A 23,927-nucleotide genomic window follows, 5' to 3' on the forward strand; every position below is an offset into this window, starting at 1 on the left:
ATAATAATGTCATTAACATGAAGGACAATAATAGTTGCTAACACTTCTATAGCACTTATCATGTGCCAGAAACAGTTTATATCAGCTAATTCTCCTGAAAGTGCTTTACAGCTGTTAAACTAACTCCTCACAGCAATTTCAGGAGGTAGGTACTATCAGTCTGCCCCATTTAGAGATGAGGAAACTGAGACTCAGGGTTAAGGAACTTATCCCAGGTTGCACAGCTCATAAGTGGTGGTCTCAACAACAGCAGCAGTAATAGCATCAGCGACTGCTCCAGGTGCTGGGCTCAGCGCTTTGTATTAGCCCAGTTAGTCCTCACAACACCCCTGTGAGATGGGTTCTATTTTTGTCTCCTTATGAATGGGTAGCATCAAAGTGACAGTGTTAAGAAGTGCTTCATGATTTGTCTGTCTTTTTCAGTAGTTAGTGTAGCATCCCACTAGACGATTCTATCCAGACTAATCGCTCGAATATGGTATGTGCTGACTGACTTGTCAATCTCTTTGTCTCATATTTTGTGTAAATGCTTTGGCATTATCCCCGTTGTTTCTTATTAGTTTTAGTTCCACCTAAATTACACATTTTTTACTTTTAAAACTGAATAAGTTTTTAAAAATTTAAGATCGTATCATAAAAGAAATAACCTGAAGCATGCACTTCAAAGAATGTGATTTTTATCTTCTCACCCTCACCCTGTGTCTACACAAGCAGTGAGTTGCATGGTTGGGTAATTGCTGGATGATTCTGAGATATGCCAGCGGGGAAAAAAGTTATGACCAAGTAGCTGGAAAAGTGAAAAAAGCTGTTTGAATTCACTTCAAATGGGTCATTCACTCAACAAAGGTAAATGATTTTTCATTGCCCTGGCAATGTGACCTGCCCAGGCAGTGGACGTGGTTCATCTGGGTTCAGCCACTCCGGGGTGCCTATCAGCTCACCCCGGTAGCTGCTCAGCCCGCAGCTCTGCCCCCTCTGCCTCCTTTGTTGTTGTCGTCGTTGTTTTTCTTGAGCTCTTTGCCCATGGTTCTGGTTCTGTGCTCTGGTTTCTTTCTAAGTCGGATGATCCACTTGGGATCTGTTAGTTTTGGAAACTTCAACTTTAAAGGAAACAGAACCGCTGTTTCTGTACCTGATGGAGCAGCCAGATGAGGCTTCGCTTTTTCTTTTTGATCTCTTCTGTGGACATGTGTGGATCTGTAAAAAACAGCCAGATTTGGTTCTACGTTTTAGATCATTCCTGGTAAAGATAAAGAGGCTTGGTTTATCTTTTATTGAAATGTTGGGTTAGTGCCTGTGATTTCATCACTCGTAAATGACTTTTAGATGTTTTAAGATGAATGCTTATTTTTCTGCCGTACATACTGTGCACCATACTGGTTTGGGAAAGAATTCACAAATGCGAAATGTTATCTGTCTGCTTCTTAGTGAAGACAAAGTTGTCAAGATACAAACCTAGTGTCTTCATTTAATAACACATTGTCTGTCAGGGTGTATGTGACACAGTAGATGTAGAAATGGATGCTCCACCTGGGTTTGCATCCAGCTGTGCCTCTTACTAGCAGTGTGACCTTGGGCAGGTTACGTAGCTCTCTCTGAGTCTGTTTCCCCATCGCTGAAATGGGAATACTGACAGGATCTACCTTCTAGAGTAGTTGTGAGGATTAAGTGAGTTAGCATGCTGAAAATAGTACTTGGCACATAGTGCCTAGTAAGGGTTGTTATTTTATCACTATCATTGCCCTGTTGGCATTGTCTAAACCCATATAAATGGGAGGTTTACATAGTCACTATTTGACTAGAATTTCATGCTGAGTGAAGTAGATTGGCCGCTGTAAAGACATGGGTAGAAAATATCAATAAAGGCGGTGTAGTCTGGAAACTCAGAGCCTGTAAGAGTTTTGAATATATGTATAGGTAAACAGAGCTTCAATTCTCATAATATGAACTATAAAAGAATTACGTATTATTTGTCTTTTTTCTTTTTTAAAGGTGGTTTCTTTTAAAACACAAATAATATTTATTACCTAGTCTATATAGTAAGTGGTAAATATTGTATAGTAAACAGAGCACAGTCACTGATGTTTTCATATCAACTGCATCTTCCTTTCTATCTTTTATTTAGAACTCTCCAACAATAAATACATTTGATAAGAACGATGGCTTTAAAGGTGCTACTAGAACAAGAGAAAACGTTTTTCATTCTTTTAGTATTACTAGGCTATTTGGTAAGTGAACTCTTTTTTTCTTTAATAAAAATGTGGTGAAAGAATTCATGTACTAATAAGTAGTAGCAGTACCAAAATAATTTTATTTTTTATTTTTATTTTTTTTGAGACAGCGTCTTGCTCTTTTGCCCAGGCTGGAGTGCAGTGGTGCAATCTTGGCTCACTGTAACCTCTGCCTCCCAGGTTCCAGCAGTTCTCCTGCTTCAGGCTCCCGAGTCACTGGGATTACAGACACCCGCCACCACTCCCAGCTAATTTTTGTATTTTTTGTAGAGATGGGGTTTCACCATGTTGTCCAGGCTGATCTTGAATTCCTGACCTCAGGTGATCTGCCTGCTTTGGCCTTCCGAAGTGCTGGGATTACAGGAGTGAGCCACCACACCTGGCCCAAAATAATTTTCTGTTTCTGATCCAATATTATGTTTTTATCTCTTTCAAATGGCATTTTATTATTTTTGCATGTAATTAATAAGTGAAAGATTGCTGCTTATTCATGATATTTGTAACAATTGTTGAAATTACCTCATTTAAGTGTAGGTGAAATCATAAAATTGCAGTGTTACTTGTGGCACTATGACAATGATACTATTTTGCCTTTATAGGCCTATATCTCTTGTAATGTATGCCAGAAGCTAAAAGACCATAAAATCTAATTTGGAGCCCATGACCTACACAGTTTATGAATAATTTAGAATAGGTTTTTAGAAGTTATTATTTTATATAGTTGTTTATATTCTTCTTGGTTCCAAAAAGCATGAAAAACAGATGGAAAATTTTAATGTTTGAAAGTTGGACAGAAGATTTATGAAGGTGTTCAAAAGAACAAAATGTATTTAATCTAGAGATAAAATAATGATCTGCAGATATATAAAGAAAGATTTACACTGAAGACAATATGCGAAGTTTTCTTGAAAGACAAAGTTAAGCTGGATGCTGTGGCTCATGCTTGCAATCCCAGCACTTTGGGAGGCTGAGGCAGGTGGATCATTTGAGGTGTGGCGTTCAATACCAGCTTGGCCAACATGGTGAGACCCCATCTTTACTAAGAGTACAAAAATTAACTGGGCGTGGTGGTGCGCACCTGTAATCCCAGCTACTTGGGAGGCTGAGGTAGGAGAATCACTTGAACGTGAGAGGCGGAGGTTGCAGTAAGCTGAGATCACACCACTGCACTCTAGCCTGGGCGACAGAGCGAGACTGCATCTCAGAAATAAATAAAGAGATAAACAAAAATAAAAAATATAAATGAAGACAAAGTGGGACTCAGGTGAATGTAGGAGAGCTTCCCTTCTGTAATTGGAGGCTGTTAAACATTGAATAATGGTCTAAGAGGAAGGTTGTGTAATTTCTTTCTCTTTACAGTTTCTTTGTGGTGGAAGGGAAGTTCCTACCCCTTATAAATAAGTAAACTCCTCCAAGATTGGGCGTTGAGGAGGAGTTGAGGCAGGAGTCTTCACAGCCTTAAAAAATTTTCTTTCTTTTTTTTTTTTTTTTTTTCTTTTGAGACAGAGTCTCACTTTGTCACCAGGCTGGAGTGCAGTGATGTGATCTTGGCTCACTGCAACCTCCGCTTCCCAGGTTCAAGTGATTCTCCTGCCTCAGCCCTCCCAAATAGCTGGGACTACAGGTGTACACCACCACACCTAGCTAATTTTTGTATTTTTAGTAGAGACAAGGTTTCACCGTGTTAGCCAGGATGGTCTCAATCTCTTGACCTCGTGATCCACCCACCTTGGCCTCCCAAGGTGCTGGGATTATAAGCATGAGCCACCGTGCCTCGCCACCTCAAAGAATTTTCTAGTCTCAAACGTCACCTTGAATTCTTCCTCCTGCTTGCCCTAGATATTAAACCTTTCACCTTAAAGAGGTTGTTAAATAACTTCATGATATTCCTGCTTCAAGGTGGAGGAGGTTTGTACAGAGTTATATGCATCACAGTGTCCTGTGCTCAGCTGTGTGGTAAGCATTAGACAGAACAGCAGTGTCTGTTCCCCCAGTTCCTCCTAAGATTTTCAGCTTCCATTAAGGAAAACAGAACCGCGTCAGTAGCACTATTCAGTGCATTCTTGCTTAGGATAAGAGGTTGGACCAAATGTCTTCACCAATTCTGTGATGCTGATAATACCAACATTATTTAGTAAATACTGTCTGTTCAGCAGATAACATACTTTGCTAGGACATCATACAAGGATAACTTGTTTTCAGAGAAAATAAGAGAGAAAAGCTACATTTTGGAAAATGACAAATAACCTTTGTTTTTGCCTAAGTATAAATTTTCCCTTTAAGTCCTGTGCTGTGAACCAAAGTATATTGTTAGGTCCCGGGCAGGGGCTCACTGGTAATCAGTAAAGGCATAAGCTCAGATTTCAGTGGCACTTCTACTTTGAGGAGCCCCGAGAGTTGGGCCACTACTGCCCTCTTTATCATCATCACCAAGAATTTTACTGGTGTCCTGATTGTTAGAAATTATTATTTGAAAGACAGCCTCTAAGGAAATGTAGTTCAGTTGAAAAGGGTTGAAACGTCCCCATCAGAGCCGCATGGCAGATAAGTCTGAAGGATAATTGCAAAGTTCTTGTGGCTATACTAATCTATTCAATTTATTTAATTCATTACACTTGAATATGTTTATATTTCTTACAGACGAAAAATTTTTTTAATTCAGATATTTTTCTGGTAGCAAAAGGACCTTGGGTCCTATATCAAACAAAGTCATAACTGTTTTTTGTTTTCAAATATCTTCTTACTTAGAGAAGAGAACAGCTCCTAAGTCATGTCGTATCTTGGGTCCCAGAAGGGTTTCTGAGGAGGATAGCAGTTAATTCCGAGAAAATGGCACACCCTGTTTTGATAACCAATGAGTATTCTCTGGAATACAGAGAAGAATTTGGCTTATTGATTTAGTTCCACTGACTTATTCAGAAAGTGGGTTTTCTTCCTAAAGTGAACATTGAATTGACTCTGAACTGATGTTTACATTCAGTGATTGTGTGACTGATATTGAAAATATTGTTCCTTTCTTGCAAAAAAAAAGTTTAACATACTTTAAGATAACATTTTGTTAAATTTTTTTTTTCAGTCATGTAAAGTGACTTGTGAAACAGGAGACTGTAGACAACAAGAATTCAGGGATCGGTCTGGAAATTGTGTTCCCTGCAACCAGTGCGGGCCAGGCATGGAGTTGTCTAAGGTATATTGGATACATGGCAAAGTTGTATATCTGTGTTTGTAAAATGCATTCTTCTTCTTCTTCTTCTTCTTCTTTTTTTTAAATGCATTCTTCTTAACTAAATTATTTGAGTTACTTATTAATGACACTTTGGATACCATGACAGAATTATTGGATTATTATGTCACTTTGGCCAAATATCATACAATTCCCTTTTTAATACTTTTGATTCATGTGTCTTACTGAGATAAATAGGTTCTCAAACCCAGAATTCAACAGATGTCATTGTTTTATATAATTTAAGATTTGTAGTATTTCACTAAAACAATACAATTTTAAAGGTTTATTTGCATGAATCAATAACAACCAAAATTCCATTGAAGATTGAAAACTAAAGCCTTATAGGCTGGCTAGCAAGCTGGCCGAATAGAAACAGCTCTGATCTGCAGCCCCCAGCGAGATCAATGTAGAAGGCAGGTGATTTCTTCATTTCCAACGGAGATACCCGGCTCATCTCACTGGGACTGGTTAAACCGTGGGTGCAGCCCATGGAGGCTGAGCCGAAACAGGGTGGGGTGTCGCCTCACCTGGGAAGTGCAAGGAATCCAGGAACTGCTTCCCCTAGCCAAGGGAAGCCTTGAGAGACTGTGCCATGAGGAATGGCGGACTCCAACCCAGATACTACGCTTTTCCCATGTTCTGTGCAACCCACAGACCAGGAGAGGTGCCTATACCACCGGGGCCCTGGTTTTAAGCACAAAAGTGGGTGGCCATTTGGGCAGACCCTGAGCTATCTGCAGGAGTTTTTTTTTTCATACCCTAGTGGCATCTGGAACGTCAGCGAGACAGAACCATTCACTCCCCTGGAAAGGGGAATGAAGCCAGGGAGACAAATGATCTAGCTCAGCAGATCCCACCCCCATGGAGCCCAGCAAGCTAAGATCCACTGGCTTGAAATTCTCACTGCCAGCACTGCAGTCTGAAGTCCATCTGGGATGCTTAAGCTTGGTGTGGGGAGGGGCATCTGCCATTACTTAGCCTTGAGTAAGCGTTTTTCTCCTCACAGTGTAAACAAAGCCACCTGGAAGTTCAAACTGGGTGGAGCGCACCACAGCTCGGCAAAGCCACTGTAGCCAGACTGCCTCTCTAGATTCCTCCTCTCTGGGCAGGGCATCTCTGAAAGAAAGGCAGCAGCCCCAGTCAGGGGCTTTTAGATAAAACTCCCATCTCCCTGGAACAGAGCACCTAGGGGAAGGGGTGGCTGGGGGTGCAGCTTCAGCAGACTTAAACGTTCTGGCCTGCCAGCTCTGAAGAAAGCAGCAGATCTCCCAGCAAAGTGCTTGATCTCTACTAAGGGACAGACTGCCTCCTCAAGTGGGTCGCTGACCCCCATGCCTCCTGACTGGGAGACACCACTCAGCAGGGGTCGACAGACACCTCATACAGGAGAGCTCTGGCTGGCATCTGGTGGGTGCCCCTTTGGGACGAAGCTTCCAGAGGAAGGAACAGGCAGCAATCTTTGCTGTTCTGCAGCCTCCACCAATGATACCCAGGCAAACAGGGTCTGGAGTGGACCTCTAACAAACTCCAGCAGACCTGCAGCAACGGGCCTGACTGTTAGAAGGAAAACTAACAAACAGAAAGGAATAGCATCAACATCAACAAAAAGGACATCCACACAAAAATCCCATCCAAAGGTCACCAGCATCAAAGACCAAAGGTAGATAAATCCACAAAGATGAGGAAAAACCAGTGCAAAAAGGCTGAAAATTCCAAAAACCAGAATGCCTCTTCCCCAGAGGATCACAAGTCCTCGCCAGCAAGAGAACAAAACTGGACAGAGAATGAGTTTACGAATTAACAGAAGTAGCCTTCAGAAGGTGGGTAATAACAAACTTCACCGAGCTAAAGGAGCCTGTTCTAACCAAATGCAAGGAAGCTAAGAACCTTGAAAAAAGGTTAGAGGAATTGCTAACTAGAATAACCAGTTTAGAGAAGAACATAAATGACCTGATGGAGCTGAAAAACGCAGCACAAGAACTTTGTGAAGCATACACAAGTATCAATAGCTGAATCAATCAAGCAGAAGAAAGGATATCGGAGATTGAAGATCAAGTTAATGAAATAAAGCGTGAAGACAAGATTAGAGAAAAAAGAATGAAAGAGAACAAACAAAGATATGGGACTATGTGAAAAGACCAAACCTACATTTGATTGGTGCCCCTGAAAGTGACGGGGAGAATGGAACCAAGTTGGAAAACACTCTTCAGGATATTATCCAGGAGAACCTCCCCAACCTAGCAAGAGAGGCCAACATTCAAATTCAGGAAATACAGAGAACATCACAAAGATACTCCTCTAGAAGAGCAACCCCAAGACACAATCTTCAGATTCAGCAAGGTTGAAATAAAGGAAAAAATGTTAAGGGCAGCCAGAGAGAAAGGTCAGGTTACCCACAAAGGGAAGCCCACTGGACTAACAGCGGATCTCTGCAGAAACCCTACAAGCCAGAAGAGAGTGGGGGCCAATAGTCAACATTCTTAAAGAAAAGAATTTCCAACCCAGAATTTCATATCCAGCCAAACGGAAATGAAATCCTTTACAGACAAGCAAATGATGAGAGATTTTGTCACCACCAGGCCTGCCTTACAAGAGCTCCTGAAGGAAGCACTGAATATGGAAAGGAAAAACTGGTACCAGGCACTATAAAAACATACCAAATTGTAAAGACCATCGACACTATGAAGAAACCGCATCAACTAACGGCGAAATAACCAGCTAGCATCATGACAGGATCAAATTCACACATGACAATATTAACCTTAATTGTAAATGGGCTAAATACCCCAATTAAAAGACATAGACTGGCAAATTGGATAGAGTCAAGACGCATCAGTGTGCTGTATTCGGGAGATCCATCTCACGTGGAAAAACACACATAGGCTCAAAATAAAGGGATAGAGGAATATTTACCAAGCAAATGGAAAGCAAAAAAAAGCAGGGGTTGCAATCCTAGTCTCTGATAAAAGACTTTAAACCAACAAAGATCAAAAAAGACAAGGGCATTATATAATGGTACAAGGGATCAATGCAACAAGAAGGGAAGGGCTAACTATCCTAAATATATATGCACCCAATACAGGAGCACCCAGATTTACAAAGCAAGTTCTTAGAGACCTATGCAAAGAGACTTAGACTCCCACACAATAATAGTGGGAGACTTTAACACCCCACTATGAATATTAGACAGATCAACGAGAAAATTAACAAGGATATTTAGGACTTGAACCCAGTCCTGGACCAATTGGACCTAACAGACATTCACAGAACTCTCCACCCCTAATCAACAGAATATACATTCTTCTCAGCACCACATTGCACTTACTCTAAAACTGACCACATAATTGGAAGTAAAACGCTCTCAGCAAATACAAAAGAATGGAAATCATAACAAACAGTCTCTCAGACCACAGTGCAATCAAATTAGAACTCAGGATTAAGAAACTCACTCAAAGCCACACAACTACATGGAGACTGAACAACCTGCTCCTGAATGACTACTGGGTAAATAACAAAACTAAGGCAGAAATAAATAAGTTATTTGAAACCAATGAGAACAAAGACACAATGTACCAGAATCTCTGGGATACAGCTAAAGCAGTGTTTAGAAGGAAGTTTATAGCACTAAATGCCCACAGGAGAAAGCGGAAAAGATCTAAAATTGACACCCTAACACCACAATGAAAAGAACTAGAGAAGCAAGAGCAAACACTTTCAAAAGCTAGCAGAAGACAAGAAATAACTAAGATCAGAGCAGAACTGAAGGAGATAGGGACACAAAAAACCCTTCAAAAAATCAGTTAATCCAGGAGCTGGTTTTTTGAAAAGATTAACAAAATAGATAGATCGCTAGCTGGACTAATAAAGAAGAAAAGAGAAAAGAATCAAATAGAAACAATAAAAAAAATGATAAAGGGGGTATCAACACTGATCCCACAGAAATACAAACTACCATCAGAGAATACTATTAACACCTCTATGCAAATAAACTAGAAAATCTAGAAGAAATTGATAAATTCCTGGACACATATACCCTCCCTAGACTAAACCAGGAAGAAGTCAAATCTCTGAATAGATCAAGAACAAGTTCTGAAATTGAGGCAGTAATTAATAGCCTACCACCAACAACAAAAACCCAGGACCAGACAGATTCACAGCCAAATTCTACCAGAGGTACAAAGAGGAGCTGGTACTATTCCTTCTGAAACTATTCCAAACAATAGAAAAGGAGGGACTCCTCTCTAACTCATTTTATGAGGTCAGCATCATCCTGACATCAAAACCTGGCAGAGACGCAACAAAAAAAGAAAATTTCAGGCCAGTATCCCTGATGAACATCAATGTGAAAATCCTCAATAAAATACTGGCAAACTGAATCCAGCAGCACATCAAAAACTTATCCACCACAATCAAGTCAGCTTCATCCCTAGCATGCAAGACTGGTTCAATACTCGCAAAACAATAAATGTAATCCATCACATAAACAGAACCAATGACAAAAACCACATGAGTATCTCAACAGATGCAGAAAAAGCCTATGATAAAATTCAACACCCCTTCATGCTAAAAACTCTCAATAAACTAGGTATTGATTGAATGTATCTGGAAGTAGTAAGAGCTGTTTATGACAAACCCACAGCCAATATCATAGTGAATGGGCAAAAGCTGGAAGCATTCCCATTCTCATTAAACAATGAGAACACATGGACACAGGGAGGGGAACATTACACACCAAGCCCTGTTGCAGGGTGGGTGACAAGGGAAGGGATAGCATTAGGAGAAATACCTAATGTAGATGATGGATTGATGGACGCAGCGAACCACCATGGCACATTTATACCTATGTAACAAACCTGCACGTTCTGCACGTGTATCCCAGGACTTACAGTTTTTTATATATATATAACTGTATATATATAATATTTATGTACATTTATACATTATATATAACTAAGTTCTAAATATATATAATATATATTATATATATAACTGTAAGTTCTAAATATATATATATACACACACACACACACCCCCTAAATCATTGATAACAGAAGTCATGAATGCTACTACTTACTGGGACTTTTTTCTTAAAATGAATGTTAGCATTGCTAGTCAAGAAGTAGAGCCTGCCAGTGTCTTAAGTAAAGATGCTCTGAGATAGCAGGCATTTTCCAAACCAGGGTTTTGAACATTCCTTTGACAGTATGTATATTATTATTGATCTCACCACAGTGAGTGTGTGTTACTCCCAGGAACACTTTAAATATATTCATTTCAACCACTATTTGCTAAGAAACCGTGTGTTTTATCAGGATAAATTTCACAGTCTTAGATGTTCTGAAGCCTGCCTTTTTTTGTGAGCACGTTCAGAGCTATACATCCATTTGCTTTATTTGCTGATCTTTTGAAGATGTTACTAGTTGTGGAGAAGTGATGTATTGTTTTGTTTTAAATAAAACATCAAAGCCTTTCTGTTAGAAAAGGAACAATAGATTTTTCTTCTTATTTAAAGGTACTTTTAAAAGAGAAGTCCTTTTCCCCTACAGACTGCCATTATCTACAGTTGAGTCTTGTCATTCACAGATTTTTGATCAATGATCCATAAACAGCAGGAAACAAAGAATTATGCGTTCCATAAGTGACATCTATTAGATAGCTTTTCTCTCTGGCTTTTGTGTTACATGAGCGGTGGCTTTTAGTATCCTGGGCTTTACATTTGGATTGAAACTGACTGACCTTAAAAGTCTGTGTGATATCTCATTAACAGTAGCATCTCAACAGGTATTTTTCAACCCATGTTGATTACAGTAATGTGCACTTTCAGACATAGATTTTTCTGTGTTGGGTGTAAAAAGATTAATTTTTAACAGGTTGGCATATCTAAGATCAATGAACAAAGTATTTTAAAATGCCATCCTGCCCAAGAGGAAAACAGATTGCTGATGGAAAGAGTCAAACTCTGTAAAATATTTCAAGAGATTTATTCTGAGCCAAAAAATGTGTGACCAGTGGCCCATGACACAGCCCTGGAGAGATCCTGACAACATGTGCCCAAGGTGGTAGGGCTACAGGTAGGTTTTATACAATTTAGGGAGACATAAGACATCACTCAACATTGGTTCAGTCTGGAAAGGCAGGACAGCTGGGAGTGGGGAGCAGGTAGGGGAAGGGGGATTCCAGGTCATAGGTGGATTGCGGGATTTTCGGACTGCCTGTTGGTTATTATGTAAAGACCTGGAGTCAGTAGAAAGGAATGCCTGGAGTCAATAGAAAGGAATGTCAATAGAAAGGGTTTTAGAGACCAAGGTTTTATCATGCAGATGAAGCCTCCAGGTAGCAGACTTCAGAGAGAATAGACTGTAAGTGTTTTCTTATCAGACTTAAAAAGTCTGTTCCATCAGTAATTCCAAAAGGGAGGAGGGTATCATGAGGCATGTCTGGCTCCCCCTTTCCATCCTGGCCTGAACTAGTTTTTCAGGTTAACTTTGGAATGTCCTTGGCCAAGAAGAGGGGTCCGTTCAGATGGTGTGGGGCTTAGAATTTTAATTTTGGTTTAAAGATGATGACATTTCTTTTCCTCAGGTATTCTTCTTTTTCCCAAATCTCTGTAAAATTCTGAATGAAACTTCACAGATTCTGAGAGATGAGTAAATAATTTCTAAGAAATTACTGTCTTCATCCTTTGAATCTGCAGAATATAACCTTAAGGTAATTTTTGGAGAATTCAGACCAGAAGATGAAAGTCCTATTAGCCTGAATATTTTTGTTGATTAAGAAATCATTTTCCCATTTCTAATTTCGTATATATGAGGAATTTAGAGGTTGCCACTCTATTCCAACGGGAAGTAAAAAGCTGAACAAACTGAAAAGTCCGCAGCTTTTAGATCTGCAAGAGAAGTGAGGTCGCAGACAGCTACAGAGAATCACAGTACGCTGCTGCAGAAGGCTCCCCGGGAGCCAGCACTAGGGTGGGAAACCTGCACTGTTATTGACAGACTGCTCTAGCCTAGGTTTGGAAAAGTCTGAGAGTTAAAAACTCCAGGAGGACTCACTCATAGAGCACCCTCCCATGCTTTTGTGAGTTTTATCTCCAGGAACTCAAACCAGTTTTCATAGTAAATGTCAAAAACAAAACAAAACAAAAAAACCCTTATTTTTCTGACAGGGGAGGCAGAAAAGGAACATTTTGAAATATGCTAGATTGCTCTTTTTCTTAACAAGGACTGCCCTCAAGAGAAGAGCATACACCAAAGGCTCACCTGCTGGGGTTTCATCAGCCTACCTGACCTGGGGAAGGAACTACTGACTCAGCCTGCTCCAGCCATTCTCTCCCATTTTGCAGTTCACAAACAAGCAACTGAGAGGCCCTGGGGAAGCTTGCAATACAGAGGCACAGGCCTGCACAGGACTATGGAGAGCTGCCCTTTCCTTCACATCTCACCTCCACATTACTAAAAGCCTGTTTATAGCAGCTCCTTCTACCCAGTGTATCATGTATGACATTTAACGAAAATGTACAGAGCATACTAAATGGCAAAAAGTACAATTTGAAGAGACAAAGCAAGCATCAGAACCAGACTTGGCAGGGATCTTGGAGTTATCAGAGAGAATCAAGAACAACTATGATTAATATGCTAATAGCATTAATCATGAATATTCTAATATTGATATGCTAATCAGAGAAAGGAACAGAAGAAATATTTGAAACAATAATGACTTAGAATTTTCCCAAGTTAATGCCAGACACCAAACCACAGATCCAGGAAACTCAGGACGCCAAGCAAGATAAATGCCCAAAAACGACACCAAGTATATCATTTGCAAATTGCAGAAAAACAAAGAAAAAACCCTGGAAGAAGCTAGAGGGAAAGAAAATACCATACATACAGAGGGGCAGAGATAAGAATGACATCTGACTTCTCAGAAATCATGCAAGGCAGAAGAAAGGGCAGTGAAACATTTAAAGTATTGAGAAAATGCCACCTAAAATTCTGTACCCTGAGAAATTTTCCTTCAAAAGTTAAGGACAAATAAAGGCTTTCTCAGTCAATTGAGGGAATTTGTTACCAGTAGACCTGCCTTGTAAGAAATGTTAAAAGAAGTTCTTTAGACAGAAGGAAAATAATATAGGTCAGAAACATGGATCTACATAAAGAAAAGAGCATCAAAGAAGTGCTAAGCGAAGGTAAAATGAAAACTTTAACTTTCCTATTCTTAATTGATGTAATAGATGATAGTGTGTTCAAACTAATAGCAACAGTGTATTTGATTGAGTGTGCTTGTGTATACACACACACGTACGTGAAATTAATTATAGCAATGATACAAAGGATGGGGAGGAGGAATTAGAATTATTTTGTTATTGTAAGGTATTCACATTACCTATGAAGTAGTACAGTGTTAGTTGAAAGGAGGCTTGGACTGGTTATAAATGTATAGTGCAACCTCTAGGGCAACCATTAAAAAAAGTGTAAAAAGAAGTATAACTGATATGCTAAGAAAGGAGATAAAATGAAACCACATAAAATGCTCAATTAAAACTACAAAAGGGAAAACGTGGAAGACAAAAATAAGAATAAATAAGAAGGGCAAGAAATAGAAAACAGTAATATATATGGTAACTATTAGCCCAACTTCATCAATAATCATTTTCAGTGTCAGTGATCTGAATGTACCAATTTATAAACAGATTGTCAGAGCAGGTCAAAAAACAAGATCCAACTCTGTGGTCTATAAGAACCCACTTCAAATATAAAGACACACATAGATGAAAAGTAAGTGGATGGAGAACTGTATACCATGCTAACAGTAATCAGAAGAGCAGGAGTAGCTTTATTAATTTCAGACAGAGCAGACTTCAAAGCAAAGACAGATGTCAGGGATAAAGATGGATATTACATAATAATAAGGGGGCTAATTCTCTAAGAAATTATAATAATCTTTAATGAGTATGCCCCTAGCAACAGAGCATCAAACCATGTGGGACAAAAACTGATAAAACTGCAAGGAGATATAGATGAATCCACTATTGTAGTTGGAGACTTCAACACTATCAGAAATGGACAGATTCAGCAGGCAGAAAGTCAATAAGGACATAGGTGGACTCAACACCATCAATCAACTGGATATAACTGACACCTATAGACAACTTCATTCAGCAACAGCAGAAGAGATTATTCTGAAGCCCTCATGGAAAATTCACCAAGCTAGACCACATTTGGGGCCATAAAACACACCTTAACAAATGTAAAAGCATAGAAATCATATAGTGTCTGCTGTCAGATCACAATGGAATAAAACTAGAAATCAATAACAGAAAGATAGCTGGAAAATTCTAAAATACCTGGAGATTCAGAACACACTTCTAAATAACGCATGGGTCAAAGAGGATATTGCAAGATAAATTTAAAAATATTTTGAACTAAATGAAAATGAAAACAGAACTTATCAAAATTTGTGGGATGCAGTGAACCAGTACTCAGGGGGTACATATTAGGAAAAAAGAAAGACCCAAAATTGGTGATCTAAGCTTATACCTTATAAAACTAGAAAAAGAAGAACAAATTAAATTCAGAGGAAGCAGAATAAAATAAATAACTATTGAAGCAGAAATCAATGAAATTAAAAACAGAAACTCAGTGGAGAAAGTCAACAAAACCAAAAGGTGATTCTTTGAAAAGTTCAATACAACTGATGATCCTCTAACTAGGCCAGTTTAGAAAATAAGGGAGAGGACACAAAGTACTAATATCAGAAATGACAGCGTGGACATCACTATAGGAACATTAGAAATGCTGTGAACAACTCAGTGCCCACACATTTGGTAACCTAGATGAAATGAATCAATTTCTTGAAAGACGCCATCTGACAAAGCTCACACAAGAAGAAATCCACAGTCTGTATAGGCCCTATACTGACCAAAGAAATTGAATCAATAATTGATAACCTTCCAAAACAGAGAGCACCAGGTTAAAGTGAATTTACTGGTGAATTCTACCAAAAATTAAGAAATTACACTAATTCTCCATAATTTCTTCCAGAATATAGCAGAGAAAATACTTCCTAACTCATTCTGTGAGGCCGGAAATCACCCTAATGCCTAAACCAAAGACTTTACAAGGAAACTATAGACCGATGTCTGTCATGAACAAAGATACAAAAATTCTCAACCAAACATTAGCAAACTGAATCCAACACTGTATATTTAAAAAAAAAAAAAAAAATCACACAGTGTGACAAAATGGGATGTATCCCACATACACAAGGCTGGTTCAACCTTTGAAATTCAGTTAATGTAATCTGTCACATCCGTGGGCTAAAGAGTAAAAAATCACATATAGTAGTAAGTGCACAAAAAGCATTTGAAAAATCTAACACCCATTCATGATTAAAAAACAACACCACCAAAACCTCTCAGTAAACTAGAAATGGAAAGGAATTTCCTCTACTTGGTAAATAATTTCTCTACAACAGCCACAACAAAACCAAAACTCTAGAGTTGACATCATACTTAATGATGGAAACTAGCAGCTTTCCACTAAGATCGGGAACAAGGCAAGGACGTTCCCTTTCAGCATCAGGCAAGAAATCCTAACTCATGTACCAAGACAAAAAAAAAAAAAAAGAGAGAAGAAATAAAAGGTAAACTGATAGCTGGGCGCGGTGGCTCACGCCTCTAATCCCAGCACTTTGGGAGGCCGAGGCGGGCGGATCACGAGGTCAGGAGATCGAGACCATCCTGGTTAACACGGTGAAACCCCGTCTCTACTAAAAAGTACAAAAAACTAGCCGGGCGAGGTGGCAGCGCCTGTAGTCCCAGCTACTCGGGAGGCTGAGGCAGGAGAATGGTGTAAACCCGGGAGGCGGAGCTTGCAGTGAGCTGAGATCCGGCCACTGCCCTCCAGCCTGGGCGACACAGCAAGACTCCGTCTCAAAAAAAAAAAAAAAAGGTAAACTGATTTGGAAGGAAGAAATAAAGTTCTTGTTCACATATAGCATAATCATCTATGTAGAAAATGCAAGAGAATTAACAGAAAAACTCCTGGAATGAATAAGCAAGTATAGTAATATTTCAAGATACCTGGTTAATATACAAAAGTCAGTAACTTTCATATATTCTGGCAGTGAGCAAGTGGGATTTGAAATTAGAAGCACAATATAATTTATATTAGCACCCCCCCAAAAATAAAATACCTAGGTATAAATCTAACAAAATATGTACAAGATTTTTATGAGGAAAATTACAAGACTCTGATGAAAGAAATAAAAGAAGAACTAAATAAATGGAGAGATATTCCATGTTTATGGAAGGAAGATTCAATGTTGTCAAGATGTCAGTGTTTTTCAACTTGATTTATAGATGCAATGGAATCCCAGTCAAAGTCCCAGCAAGTTGTTTTGTAGATATTGACAAACGGATTCTAAAGTTTATCTGTAGAGGCCAAAGACCCAGAATAATCAACAGTTTTTTAGAAGAAAAAGTTGGAGGATTGACACTACCCACGTCAAGACTTACTGTAAAGATACAGTAATCAAGACAGTGTGGTATTGACAAAAGAACAGACAAATCAATTAATGGAACAGAGTAGAGAGCCCAGGAATAGACCCAGCTAAGTGTAGTCATCTGGTCTTTGACAAAGGAGCAAACAACACGGTGGAGAAAAGATAGACTCTTCAACAAATGGATCTAAAACAACTCGACATCCACATGCAAAAAATGAATCTAGACACAGACCTAACTCAAAACAGGTCACAGACCTAACTGTAAAATGCAAAGCTATAAAACTCCTAGAAGGTTTTCTCTAGAAGACCTTGGGTTTAGTGATGTCTTTTTTATATGACACCAAAGACACAACCTATGAAAGAAAAAATTAATAAGCTAAACTTAATTAAAATTAAAAATTTCCACTCTGCTTAAGACACTGTTGAGAGAATGAAAATACAAGCCAGAAACTGGTGGAAAATATTGGCAAAAGATATCTGAAAAAGGACTGTTATTCAAAACATACAAAAAATTCTTAAAAACACTAAGAAAACAAACAAATCCAATTAAAAAATGGGTAAAAGACCTTAACGAACACCTCACCAAAGAAGATATACAGATGGCAAATAGCATATGAAAAGATCCTCCATATAGTATGTCATCAGGGAAATGCAAATGTAAGCAACAAGATACCACTGTACACCTATTAGAAATCTGGAATCCAGAACACAGACACCACCAAAGACTGTTGAGGATGTGAAGTAACAGGAGTTCTCATTCCTTGGCAGTGGGAATGCAAAATGGTACAGCCATTTGGAAGACAATTTGGCAGCGTCTTCCAAAGCTAAGCACACTCGTATTATCTGATCCAGCAGTTGTGCTCCTTAGTATTTTATCAAAGGAATGGACACTTCACGCTCATACAAATATAAGCTCACAGATGCTTATAGCAGGTTTGTTCATAATTACGAAGACTTGGAAGCAACCCAGAGGTACTTTAGTAAGTAATGGGTAAATAAGCTGTGATCCCTACGATGGAATATTACTCTGCACTAAAAGGAAATGAGCTATCAAGCCATGAAAAGACATAGAGGACCTTAAATGCACATTCCCAAGTGAAATAAGCCAATTGGAAAAGTCTGCTTACCGTATGATTCCGACTCTATGACATTCTAGAAAAGGCAAAACTATGGAAACAGTAAAAAGATCACTGGTTGCCAGGGGTAAGGGTGAGGGAGGGATGAATATGTGGGCATGCAAGATTTTTAGGGCAGGGAATCTACTCTGTATGATCCTGTAGTGGTGGCAGGGAATCTACTCTGTATGATACTGTAGTGGTGGATGCATATCGTTCTGTGTTGTTCAAACTCGCAGAATGTAACACCAAGAATAAACCCTAATGTAAACTGTGGAACTTAGGTGACAGTCATGTGTTCCTAGACTGTAACAAATGTACCATTCTGGTGCAGGGTGCTGGTAAGAATGAGCCTTCGTGTGTGGCGGGGAAGGGTACGGCATATAAGGGCTGTCTCTCTACCTTCCTCTCAATTTCGTCATGAACCTAAAAACTGCTCTAAAAAATTGTGTTTATAAACAGAAGTGATCCATCTTCTGAGAACACTAACTGATAACAGGTGCTGTATTTCATATTCCCATGGCTGTCCAGAAGAAATATTTTTCTCTAGATAGCAGTTTTCCATAAGGATTGAAACAGCCATCCCCCGCCGCTTCCCCCCCATCCGTGAAGGAAGCAGCCAAAGGGAAACAACCAGAACAATTCTGCCTTTATGTACTTATTTCATTTGTTCACCTTCTGTTTGCGTATTTGTAATTTTTTTTGAAAAAAGACCAGGACAAACTGAGTGAGGAGCAATAAAGGTACAGGTAATAATGTCAGTGAAAAATGAGATTCCTAGGACCCACTCAGGTGCACAGTTGTATACCATGTTACCGCATGCCTGTCCTGGGCTGTCCACCTGGGAGCCCGTGTTGTTCGGCTTTTCTACTCTGTATCTACAGAGCACCCAGCTCCTGACACAGTACATGACTGAACAAATCAGTTAATCTCAAATATTTCTTGGGGAAAAAGTGACACTTAAATCTAGTAATATAAAAATGAATGAATTTGTATATATATTATAAATCATATATTTTGCCAAGTCTTTTATCTTAGTTTTAGCTCATAATAAATAAAATCAGCAACTTAACTTTGCTCATGCTCTGACATACAACAGAGAGGCAAAGGATTCAGATACACAAATGAAAACATAAATATATTTTTATTTTCCACCCCACTTAACTCAGAGAGCTTCAGCTTTTTATAAGCAGTTACTTTAAGGTTAGATATTTTTAAATTGTCCATTCATTTGTGATTTCTTCTTTTCATTGTTCCTTTTGCAACTGCATATGTCTTTCAGAGGAAAGAAAAATAAGTTATGAGTATATTACAGTCAGATAAATCACTGAAATTAAAATTACATTTAACTGGCTAATTTTCATTTCCAAGCTTTACAAATCAAGGGAAAATTTAGTCTTTTGACTAAGACTAAGCTTTAAAATTTTTTCAGACAACTACATTTATAAATAATCTTTTTTAAAACTTGAGATATTAAATACATAGTTTGGGCCAGGCACAGTTGCTTACCTGTAATCCCAGCACTTTGGGAGGCTGAGGCGGGTGGATTACCTGAGGTCAGGAGTTCAAGACTAGCCTGGCCAACATGGTGAAACCCCATCTCTACTAAAAATACAAAAATTAGCCAGGCGTGGTGGTGGGTGCCTGTAATCCCAGCTACTAAGGAGGCTGAGGCAGGAGAATCACTTGAGTCTGGGAGGTGGAGTTGTGGTGAGCCGAGATTGCACCACTGCACTCAAGTCTGAGTGACAAAGTGAGACCCTGTCTCAAATAAATAAATAGATAAATAGATAGGTAGTTTGGAGGGATACCTTTTAATTTGTAATTAAACAAGTCTGAGGGCCCTTACCTTTTTGACTGAGGCTTAGAATTTTGGTTACCTATGGTATTTGAAATTTTGAAAGCAGAATAAACATAAAACTTTTTAAAGTTAATTATGAAAAAGAAGAAGAGCTAGACCAAACTACTGATATGTAGAACTAAAGGTTTTTTTTATATTGAGAGTAAAAAGAACATTTTTTAATAGGCCGTTAGCATTTTCAAATAACCTTTATTATAACATTGCTATGTTATTTGTTTCTCTGTATTAAAGGTATCTTAAAACTTCTGACATTTTCTGTTCCGCACTCTGGGTCGTGAGGTTCTTTCAATTACAAACATGTACCTGGGCCTTAAAACTAAAGCTTGGAAGTGCTTTGGTTAAGCAGGTATAGTTAAACTTTACATCTGTGGTTTTATTACTCCTAATTATTATTTTCTTTGGAAGGCATTCAATTCTATTTTTTCCCAAGGTGTCTGAGCATCCCTTCCCATTGTTAGTTAGTTTTCTACCATAAAAATGTGTAGTCAGGGCTGGCTAGGGCTGCTGGAATCGTATTCCTGAATGTAATCTATGCCTTGACTCGCCAGTGGTGTGTGGTCAGTAGGTCCGAGCCTCTTTTCACTTCTTTTCACTTCTTAGGTATTAAGAAGTCTGCACAGCAGCTCCACATCCACCGATACTGTTGCTGACTTTGATGATACCCTTCTCTTCTTTGGCCACTTTTAAAAGATTCTTATTTTAACCATTTACCTTGGATATCTTGGGCTATGTTCACGTAAACGACATCTCTTAACATAAATACGAACTATCTCTTGTAATACATGTTATGCAACTAAGATAATATTGGCTAATTTTTCATACAGTGAGCCAGCTGCTATGTGATCTTTGTATATTAATTAACGGAATCCTTACAACATGTGTTTCAAACAGGGACTATAACCATCCCCATCTTATGGACAGGGAAACTGGGACACGGTGGTTCACTGACTGGTCCACTGTCACTGCTAGTAAGTAACAGTGCAGGAGGAAGGAGCGGTGGAGCCACGTGGGGGTAGCAAGCTCTTGCTCCTTTTGTAAACAGCCTAGTGCAGTTTTCTCTGATACAGCTGTCGGTGATGGTGGGAGTCATCTCTATCTGCTGTCTCCAGTATACGAACAACTAGCCACTGAGGTTACTGAACACTTACAGAATATTCTATTTCATTTTAATTGATGAACATCGAATGAGGCCACCTGGGGTCTGGTTATTGTACTGTCCACAGTACGACTCTAGAAAGATTAACTTTCTTCCAGCAATCCTGCCATAGGACCAGCCTGTAAAACAAGGAGGTACCAGAATCATATTGACCTAACGCACATGCACCACGGGAGCCGCCTTGCTGGGCAGCCTTCTTCCTGTCCTCCCTCCCCCGAGCTACCCTCGACCTTGCCACCAGTTCCTGTTTCCGGTCCTCCACGCTCCTCATGCCGGATGTTGTTGCCCCGGGCGTTCTGAGCAGGCGCCTCTCACTAGCTCCTTTGCTTCCTTCCCCGTAAGCCCCAAGCAGCATCTCTTCCCATTCAGTTCTTAGAAATTTTGCTTAGTACGTAGTTATCTTTTCTGCATTTTTGGGGAAAATATATGACAGGTCACTGAACCCTGTGGAGTCTGAGGATTTTATCCCATTGAGCCATATTTACCCTATCTCTCCTCCACTACAGGATTTCGATTTTGAAAGTGCATGAGAAAGATAATTCAGAAGGTTTTTCCTATTTCAGAGTCAAAACATACAAAAGCTTATTCTGGGCGCCCCGTAACTAGTACCTGCTGGGCCTTCTGAGCCATAAGTATGGTGAGGGTTACTCGGCCATCAGGCATCCTTTCAGCTCCCGAAAATAAACCTAACTTTGGGATATGTGGGAAGGGATGATTTTTGTTTTCCTGAAGTAACCACATTAGACTTTTAATTCTTACTGCCTAGAATTCACCCAGCTCCAGCCCATCCTCCTCACCAGTATTAATGCCAGCAATGTGCTGTTAACACGATCGCCTCGCAGCAGTAAATCAGGAAACTAGTTTTTGCATGAACCACTTGAAACAGGCTTCAGGTCTCTGGCACAGTTTTCAAAGTAAACTTTTCTAACCAATTATTGGGAGGACTTTAGTTAATGTGAAAAAATTAACTCTTGTAAACAACAACATTGCTCCACACCGGGCATGCCCAGCTTCATATTTCTGAAGATGTTGACATTTTTCAAAACTATTTTTGTCTCTCTGAGGAAAGTTTTTAAAAAATTAATTTGCAAGCATAAAAAATGAGCTTCATTTCTGCCATTTAATTACAGTGTTGCTCACTTTATTTATGTTTAATTATAACTGATCTAGCCTAGGGATGGTTGTAAGATATTAACAAGCTCTTGCTTGTCAGTTTTCTCTAAAAAACTCAAGCACAGATTTTCAGAAACTGAAAGTTGAGGGGAACTATCTCTTCAGCGTTGTTTTATTAAAGGAAATTAAAAGTTGATTTCTAAGCACCAGCAACATAAATCTAATTTGTCATTTCCATTTCCATGCCCTAGATTTTCCCTTCAAATAACTTCTCCATCCACATTTAAAATTTAACATTTAACTTTTAGAGTTCAAAGGCCCGCAGTTAATAACGCATTGGCTGTACAAATAAATAGTGCTTTCCAGCCAAGGCCCAGAATGTGTTTCCTGGACGACGAGGGTCTGTGAGTTCTCCCCTGCGGTCTGAAGAGCTGCTACTCCAACCTGTAGGTAGGGCTGGCTTATGTTTTTGTTAAAGGCTGGATTTGCAGAGGGAGAAAAGAGAGAAGGGGATTTGGGGACTGTTTACTTTGAGTCATTTTGCTACTGGAAAACCACCAAATGTGGCTTAAAAATATTGGGCAGAGTGACAGAGCTACTGCTGCTGCCAGCTTGGGTGAAGTAGCCCAGCTGAATCCAGCCTCTGCTCCCTTGGGACCAAGATAAGGAAAGCCGCTGACCCCACACCACCCAGACATCCCCAGCCCAGCCCATCCTGCCTGCCACCCTTCAGCCCAGGAGGACTGTATGGCCTCGCCACTTGGGAGTCATTGCCAGGGCCCTTACAGGCTTTTGCTCCCTAGGAATTTTTTTTTAAGTATTTAGGAAATACTGCCTTATATAATATTTGTGCATCCATTTGTTTATTAGCAGGCATTTATTTCTTATTCACCGGCCTGTTAGACACCAGGCTTTTGGGAAGGAGAGGTGGAGGGAGGCACTGGATACATGGGTTGTTCACTTCTCATATGATTTTAGGAAGTAAGTAGGGGCCCTGTAATAATACCTTTTTATTGCATTATTATTTTATCTATGCATATATTTTCCCATGTTAAAGTTTATTGATAAAAAATGTCTTCTGAGGGATATGAGGAAGTACTAGGTACTTCCTTCAAGCTTTTAAGGTACCGGGTCATAATTTCAAAATACAGACTATGGGGCATTTTAAAACAGAAATGCATTTCTACCATTGATATTAATGGTGGACCATGCTCCATAAACATAATCACATATCCCTTATCCTGAAGCCCAGGCTAAAGATGGACATACTCTGCCTGTACCCTCCTTGCCCTCCCCTCACCAGATACACACACACACACACACACACACGCACACACACACACACTCCTCTTGCCATGATGGGAGGGACAACTCTAGTGCAACTTGGAAAGTGTCAAAGAAAACCCAGAACTGGACAGTGGAACAGCAGATTTTACTCAGGACTGTTGCAGTAGAGGAAATGGAAGCTCAGTGTAGAACTGGGCTCCACTCCAAATACAGCCCAGGCAAGTGGGGATATATAGCCAAAGAGCAGGGTGGGTTTGGTGGATGGAAAATCACGAAGAGGAACCGTCAGGGGTGAGGGAGATTCTGGCTAAAATAACCTCACAGAATTCTTGCTGAAGACCGGCCAGAGTGACCAGCATCACCTGGGGAGTGGTGAGGGTTGAGGAACCTGATAAGATATTGAGCATGGCCGGATTTAGCCAGGTTTTCGGGAAAC

General features: G+C 39.5%; 1 protein-coding gene across 6 annotated transcripts in view; it reads left to right on the forward strand.

Moving 5' to 3' along the window:
• Positions 1 to 23,927, forward strand: part of TNFRSF19 (TNF receptor superfamily member 19) — a 105,797-nt gene that overhangs the window by 16,836 nt on the left and 65,034 nt on the right. For 5 of the 6 annotated variants that reach the window (XM_009191633.4, XM_003913670.4, XM_009191635.4 and 2 more), the window contains exons 2-3: positions 2,126 to 2,228; positions 5,308 to 5,418. In XM_009191633.4, the coding sequence (XP_009189897.2) occupies positions 2,160 to 2,228; positions 5,308 to 5,418 (180 nt within the window). In that variant the 5' untranslated portion in view covers positions 2,126 to 2,159. Of the gene's footprint in view, positions 1 to 2,125; positions 2,229 to 5,307; positions 5,419 to 19,848; positions 22,655 to 23,927 lie in introns of those variants that run through there. The other variant, XM_009191636.4, reaches the window with a different exon arrangement.

The sequence above is a fragment of the Papio anubis genome, chromosome 15 (assembly GCF_008728515.1).
Source record: "Papio anubis isolate 15944 chromosome 15, Panubis1.0, whole genome shotgun sequence".
Taxonomy (NCBI): Eukaryota; Metazoa; Chordata; class Mammalia; order Primates; family Cercopithecidae; genus Papio; species Papio anubis.